General features: G+C 35.2%; 1 protein-coding gene across 1 annotated transcript; it reads left to right on the top strand.

Annotated features, from left to right (window-relative positions):
• The first annotated feature begins 1,372 nt into the window (after positions 1–1,372).
• LOC149562226 (secreted RxLR effector protein 78-like) lies at positions 1,373–1,855 on the top strand. The gene has a single exon (XM_089827946.1). It carries the CDS (start codon positions 1,373–1,375, stop codon positions 1,853–1,855), a length of 483 nt encoding a protein of 160 aa, XP_089684072.1.
• The last annotated feature ends 6,237 nt before the right edge of the window (positions 1,856–8,092 follow it).

Below are 8,092 nucleotides of genomic sequence, written 5' to 3' on the forward strand. Positions count from 1 at the left end.
AGGATTATAAATACCATGAAAGATGAATAGTTAATGTGTATGGGAGATTTTAATACCCCCCTCTATGACTCAAAAAAATTAGGGGGAAATAGAGACAACCATAAAAGCTTGCAAGATCTTCATGATTTTATGGGTAGAATGGATTTTATTGATGTTGATTTAAGAGGGAACCCATTCACATGGACTAATAATAGAAAAGAAAGAGATCTAATCCAACTAAGACTGTATAGATTAATGGTGTCAGGGAATTGGGACTGATTGGGTAATATTCTCTTTTGGAGAATCTCAAAAGAACTATCTCTGATCACTCCCCTCTAATGTTTCATTGGGAGGATGGTTTAAGAGGAGGATCAAAACCTTTCAGATATGAAATTATGTGGTAGTCCCACCTGGAATTCAAACATTGTATCCAAGAATGGTGGAATGTAAAAATGGATGGTACTGCTATGTACAGACTAATGCAGAAGTTAGACAATATTAGGAGGAATGTTAAGGGTTGGGCTAAGAGTTCCTTTAGTGATTTGTTCAAAAATTAAAGGGGAAGTGGAGGAAAAACTTAAAAAGCTATAAAAAGAAATTGTGGGGGGTAATAATCTGGATGTTGTTACTCAGGAGGAGGAATATAGAAAAAAATGGAAGGACATCATTTTAAGGGAGGAAATTTATTGGAAGCAAAGATCAAAGGTTCAATGGTTAACTGAGGGAGATAGGAACACTACTTTCTTCCATAGGTCTGCTTCCAATCATAAAAGAAGAAGCATGATTATAGTTTGGAAGGAGAAGGCGAAGAGAATATAAGGAGCAAGAGGAGATGGGGAGACATGTGGTAGAATATTTTTGTAAGGCCTATAAGAAGGATAACAATATAGGAAATCAAGTTATCAGAAGAAGTTTGATAAATACAATCCCACAGGTGCTCAGAGATGTGGAAAATAATTCCATTTTAGGTAACATCATGGAAGAGGAAGTGAAAAGGGTTGTGTTCTCAAAGAAAGCCTATAAGGACCTAGGTCTAGATGGCTTACCCCTAATGTTTTTCCAGCATTTTTGGGAGGTTGTTAAAGGTGAACTGATATGGGAAACCATAAATTTCTTTAAAACAGGGAAGATGTTAAAAAGGATAAATAAAATCTTTATTGCCTTGGTTCCCAAGACCCCAACACTAATGAGTCTACTAGAGTTTAGACCGATAAGCCTCTATAACATAGTGTATAAGATATTTGCAAAAGTGCTAGTGAATATAATTAAGCCTTTCTTGGAAAGTATTATAGGAACACCACAAAAGGGTTTTGTTCTGGGTAGACAAATCCTTGATTAAGCAATTACTACACATGAAATCGTACATTCTATGGAAAAAAAAAAAAAACCTAGTATGGCTTTTAAGTTGGATATTTCTAAGGCATATGATAAGGTAAAGTGGGATTTCTTTTATGATGTGCTTGGAAGAGTAGGGTTTAATGATAGAGTTATAAACCTTATTAAGATGATGGTAGAGATGGTTCAGTATGCTGTCCTTCTAAATGGATCTCCTTGGGGTAACTTTTTTGCAGAAAGAGGACTAAGACAGGGTGATCTGTTGTCTCCTTATCTTTTTATTATGGTGGCACAGGTGTTGGGTAGATCATTTTCTAAATTGGTTAACATAGGATGTGTGAAAGGAATAAAACCTCCAACTACTATTGATACTGAGGTGTTACAGCAATTTGTGGATGACAGATTTCTATTTGGCAAATCCTTTATTATGGAAGATGAGGCTTGGAAAAGTATACTTATAAATTATGAAGAAATCACAGGGCAGCAAATAAATTACTCTAAGAGTAAGCTTTATTTCTTCAATACTGAGGCTATTATGTAGAGGAGGATAAGGAACATATTAGGTTGTTAGTCAACCAACCTCCCAGACACATATCTAGGACTACCATTACCCACTAGAGAGGTGACCAATGAATTTTGGAACACTATTGTTGAAAGAACCCAAAGGAAGTTGGCAGGATGGAAAGGAAAGATTCTGAGTAATGATAGTAAATTATAGTTACTCTCTACAGCCCTCCAGGGTATTCCAATCTATTTTTTGTCCCTTTTTAAGATTAATCAGTATATGGATGAAAAAATAGAGAAAATACAGAGGAACTTTCTATGGTCAGGAATAGAAAATAAGAACAAATTAAAAACCTGGTTAGTTGGGAGGAGGTTTGTAAACCAAAGGAAAAGGGGGGATTGGGAGTTAGAATACTATGAGACCTGAATTAGGATCTCCTTGCAAAAGTTGGATGGAGATTGGGAGAAGGGAATACTAATTGGGGCAATATCATGAAAGCAAAATATCTCTCAAACTCCCTATTCTCCCATAATCTATTTAATAATGATCTTTTAAGAGGTTCCAAAATTTGGATGAATATTATTAGGAGTAGGGAGCTGCTAAGGGAAAGGGTAAGATGGATCTTGGGTAATGGGCACAAAATAAGGTTTTGGGAAGGTAGTTGGATGGGAGGGAAATCGCTAGTTTACAACAAATTTAGAAGACTAATGGACAAGTTGAAGGAGGTGATAGGATAGAGAGTGGTGGATTATATTAACTAGGGAAGAAGGTGGAAGAAATTGCAAAATGATATGTATTCTCAGCAGGATATTCAACTCTGTAAATAACTAAAAGAATTGATGAAAGCATAAAGAATCCTAATTCTAATTCAAGAGGATAAAGTGGTATGGGACTTAACTCCTATTGGTAACTTTATAGTAAATTCAACTTACAAACATCTATGGAGTAAAGACTTGTACCCCCTAATATGCCATAAAGTTTGGATAAGCAATCTCCTCCCCAAAATTAATTTTTTTGAGTGGACTGTTTAGCATGGCAAAATTCTAACATTGGACAATCTGAAAAAAAAGGGGTTTTATGATACCAAATAGATGTTATCTTTGCAAAGGAGAAGAGGAGAATATCTTCCACCTTTTTCTAAAATGCTCATATACTTTAAAGATATGGGAGTTTTTTTCGAGGAAACTAGCATTATGTTGGGTGTTGAAGGATAACTTAAGTCAATTCATGGAAAACTGGGATTGTCCCTTTTATCACCCTAAACTAATACTTCTATGGAAAAGTGTTCCACCTTATATTTTCTCACACATTTGGAAAGAAAGAAACAACAGAATCTTTCAAGAGGAGGAAAAACCAAAGGAGGTTGTCATGGGAATCATGCAGAAATTGTTAAAGGAAAATATAATGACTGCTAAATGCAAGCTACCAAAGGAAGAACCAGGTGGAAAAGAAACACAAATAGCAGAGAGATGGGGTATCCAGGAGGGTTTCAATCATTTTGATAACTCTAAAGTCTTAACGAGATAGAAAAAAAATGGGAACCACCAACCTTAACACAGCTCAAGCTAAATTTCGATGGTGCTGCAAAAGGGGGTATAGGAGCGATGGGTGGTGTACTGAGAGATAGAAATGGAGATGTGTTGCTAGTATATTTTGGGAATGTTGGAGGAGGAAGTAATAATATGGGTGAAGCAATGGTTTTTTCTAGGGCTTGCAATTGATAAGGGAAATGTAGATAAAGGAAAGAACCATAGAAGGGGATTCCAAATTAATCATTGATTTGGTGAAGGGAGTCTCTAAACCTCACTGGAATATCCTAAATGTTATTATGGATATAAGACATATTGTAGATGGGATGGAGAAAGTCCAATTACATCATATTTATAGAGAAGGAAATATGGTGGCAGATGCTACTACCCCATGGGATTTGAATTAAGGAAATTGACATGCTAGAGAAACTTAAAAAATTTAAAGGAGGCAATGAAGGCCTTGATCGGCAAGGAAAAGGAGGGGAGCAAAAGTTAAGCATGATTTGGCAAATAAAGGTCAGTGTCAATTTTGGCAACATTATACCTAGGAAGATGAAATGTGCTAAATTTAATGGAAAGTTTAAGGGAAGTTGATAAGATGGTACCATATTGATTGGATAATAGATGGAGGTGATTTGAGGTGGTAGTTATTTTTCCATCATGGTAACACAAGGTGAAATTTGAATTACTTCCTTTTCGAAAGTACGAAAGCTTTTAGTACCAAGGCTATCAGTGCATTTAGGGATGTGAGAATAATAATGCTAAGTACATGCAAATCCCATCATAATTTTGATTGGGATTTAAAAGCAACACAAAAACCAATTTGGGAGATGATTAAAACCCCTGTTGATGTTAATCATAGAATCTTTGTGATATTGGTGATTAATATTTACAAGAATCCCGATGGTAAGGAAATTCAAATATGAATTGATGAGGTTGGAGGGTTAGAAATTTGTGAGGAGGAGATGGGTGGAGATTTTAATAGACTGGAACCATTGAAGATTGAAAATTGTAAAGATACAATGGCAACCTGGTTTTTGTTGGAGGGGGGATTTCTTCCCTATATGCAGGTGATGGTGGGATATGACAAAAATTGTGCATCTAATTTGTGAACGGTTGGAATGAGCACAAGGTCACAATAAATGGCTTACATTCCAAGTTAATGAGGAAGTGATTTCAATGGCTATTGGGTCCATGAGGGGGAAAAAATGGTGGAAGGTCACAAAAACTATGGATGAGGCCAGTATGATTAGCTTTTATGAGGAGAATGAAGAACTAGTGAGGTATAGGGGAGGATTCAGAAGGGACAAGCTTCTGGCTATGTGGGACGATGTCTGCCTGGTGATTATGAAATACCTTACACTTGAAGGCAAGTTTGGAGTTTACTACTTCTATCACTTTCCACTGCTTAATCATTTTAGAAAAAGGGATTTTGTTTCTATTTCATCTTTTCTATTACATTCTCTGGAGGATATGGTTAATGATATTAGGGAAAAATGGAGTAAGGGTCTAAATTTTACCATTATCCACCAAGGCCTAATTTTTAGGCTCTATCAATTCCACCTCACTATTTGTCCCCCTAGGGTTATAGTGGTTGATAACTAGTGCCAAAACTAAAATCCCCCCCCCCCCCGAGTACCAGCATAGGTACCAAAATCTACACCTTGCACCCCTCCCCTAGTAGAGATGTGAAGAAAAAGAAAAAACCAGAGTTAGCTATAGGAAAAAAAAGGGTTGTAAAAAACTTAAGGTTGAAAAACCTGTAGAGGTGGAAATTGAGGAGTTAGAAGAGGAGGGAGGGGGTAAGGGTAGGACAAGGTTGGGAAGGCTAGTTAAATCCTATGCTAGGTACAAGTAGAAACCCAAAAGATATAGGTTAGAAGAGGAGGAAGAGGAGAGTTCTAAGAGCAAGGGAAGGGAGCTGGAGCAGGAAAATCTCTCTGATTCTACGAGAGATAATGAGGAAGGGAAAAAAGAGAAAAGTGAAAACTTGGCAAATATTTTCCAAGTGTCTATTGGTAGTACCCTAGCATCGGCTAGTAAAGACATTACCACCGAGACTCATGTATCGGCCAGTTTCACCCTTCAACCCATAACTTTTTGTGAAGATAGTAACAAAGTGGATAGTTTTCCCATCACAATATCCTCCCCGATTAAAGAAAAATGTAATGTTTTTACTAACCCTCAAGTTTTGCAGGATGAAAATCAATTGACAAAGACTAATGAGGGACCTAGAAAGGTTGATATGGTTGGAAATGAATAAGAGGAGGAATGAAATGAAAAGACTGCACTATTGGAAAAAAGAGTCAAAACCTTAGAGGAGGGATTTCATACTTTCTCTAAATTTGCACTAAATGTTGCTCATGTAGTGGCTACCACCCTCCAATTGCTAGCACAAGAGAAGGATGATATGGGGATGGACATGGAAGATAATAAGCTCCTCTACAAGTTTCTTGCTAATGACTGGGCCCAAGTCCTTCTGGCCGGGAAAGGAAAAGAAAATTTTTGACTATTTTTAAGGGATTTAAGGTTCCTAGTTTTTGTTTGTTTTCTACTACAACATAGTTGTTGGTTCATAGCTATTACTAAGACTTGGGTTGGCCTATTTGAGCCAACAATTTTTTATTCGAAACTTTATAGTTTGTTTTAAGTACTGTAGTTATTGGCTACTATGTTTGGTCATACGATCCTAAACATTAGTTGGTTAGATTATTTTAGACTTTTGATAGTTTTGCTTCCTTATTGCTAGTGCTTTTTGGTTAATATTGTCTATGTGGTTGGGTTGCACCTTGTTACTTCTGTAAGTGTTTGTTGGTAGTGTGCTAGTTACCAAATTTTTTTGTAAGAGCTGACCCCCTTGTTTTGGTCGCTTTATATTTCAAAAATAATGTTAGCCTAAAAATATTAATGTAGTGATCCTCCTAAGTTAACTACTAAGTCATTATATCATAGCACGAAAAATGAACTTATCGATAAGGAACTATTAAACAAGAACGATAAGAAATGAAATAATACCAAACAAGGTAAATATTAAGTACTCTCATTTGTAACATTTATCTATTGTTTTTTAATATCATTCAAAATGGAAGTAATTTTTCCCTCATGGTAAATTTGCAAGTACAAGATAAGTCTGATAAAAAGAAGAACTCATGTGCAGTGGGGTCAAACAAGATACGATGAAGAGTTCTGAATGTACAGCCTAGTAGAGATGAAAATAAATGGTTGAGATTGAATTCACCCTAGAAGGGATCAATGGTTGGGTTTTAATAGGAGAAAATTTACTAAACATAGGGGTAGTGGAATAAAGGCTAGAAGGAATCAGTTAACAATTGATGACAACTATGAGAAAGTAGGAATGTGAATAGGAAAATAGAATAAATAATTAATGCTACTTATTTTCATGAGAAAGCCTAGGTTAGATAATTATTTTATCATTCTTTTGACCAAGGGTAGTATAATAATAAGAATAAAATATAATAAAAATAATAATTTTTTGGCAAAGGCCTGAATAAATGAAATTTTATTCATTTTATGTGAATAGGAGAAGAGATTAATCAAATTAATTTATCTAACTATAGAAGCAATTAGATAATAAAACAATTATAAAGGGATATAAGAATATTATTTAATTATTAGAAAATGACCAATTAATTAAATAATAAAATCATTTATTTAATGCTAATAAGGTGAAGGAAACTATTAAGGTTGATTAGGATCAATTAGGAATAGAATAGGGAAGATTAGAGATGATTAAGGATGAAATAGGAAAAGTTAGAAACAATTGAAGATAATATGGGGAAGAATAGACACAATTAGGGATAAATTAGGAAAAAATGAATGGTTCTAGATATTATGATTATCTATTTGTTGAAGAATGTTGATGGTAGGAAAAAGTCCATTGTTGATGTTGACATTTTTCCCCTCATTGAGACGATGTGGTTTTGAGTGTTGTGCCAAATAAAATTTTAATAAATTAAAGGAACATGTCTTACTATGCCCTAGAAGTTTAGACAAGAAGGTATAATTTCCCCTCGCCAAATTGAGAAATAAATTTAATAGTGGAGGAAAATTTCATGATAGAATTAGTAGTTTAGGAAAAAGTGACCAATTAGATTAATGCAGGATTTTCTAAATTTACAAGTGAATTTGAATAGTCTAAAGTCGAGAGAGAGAGAGAGAGAGAGAGAGAGAGAGAGAGAGAGAGAGAGAGAGAGAGAGAGAGAGAGAGATTTACATTAATTCCACAACGATTGGAGCTAGAGCGCTTGGAAATATTTACTTGTAACACTTATATAGGAGTATCCAAAATGCACTAGGCATTTAAGGATTGATTAACATGAGTGGAACTTGGTTTGATTTGCATCCAGCGATAAAAAATTATTGGCTATATCCCTTGGTTGTATGTGCCACTATTAGGGGCATCTTATTACCAAATACAAGACCATGAGTTTGTTCTATTAGATGGAGAGGAAGTGGAGGGGATCGTCAAAGACCAAATCATATATGCATGAAAACCATGCATCTTAGTGCACCTATACCAAAATATGTATGAGGTGGTGTATTATGGATGGAGGAGTTAAATTTATCTACATGTGTGTGTGGGAGCATATTCTAGTGACACAACCAATGATAGAGAGGAGGAGAGAAATAGGACAACCCTATGTATACACATATGATGGTATGGTTTTTTCCTATGATTAAGGAAATATATGGTACTAGTGGTGAGTGTTTGATGATCTAATTA

This window comes from Cupressus sempervirens, chromosome 4, assembly GCF_028749045.1.
Source record: "Cupressus sempervirens isolate cs-2001-9-10 chromosome 4, ASM2874904v1, whole genome shotgun sequence".
NCBI lineage: Eukaryota > Viridiplantae > Streptophyta > Pinopsida > Cupressales > Cupressaceae > Cupressus > Cupressus sempervirens.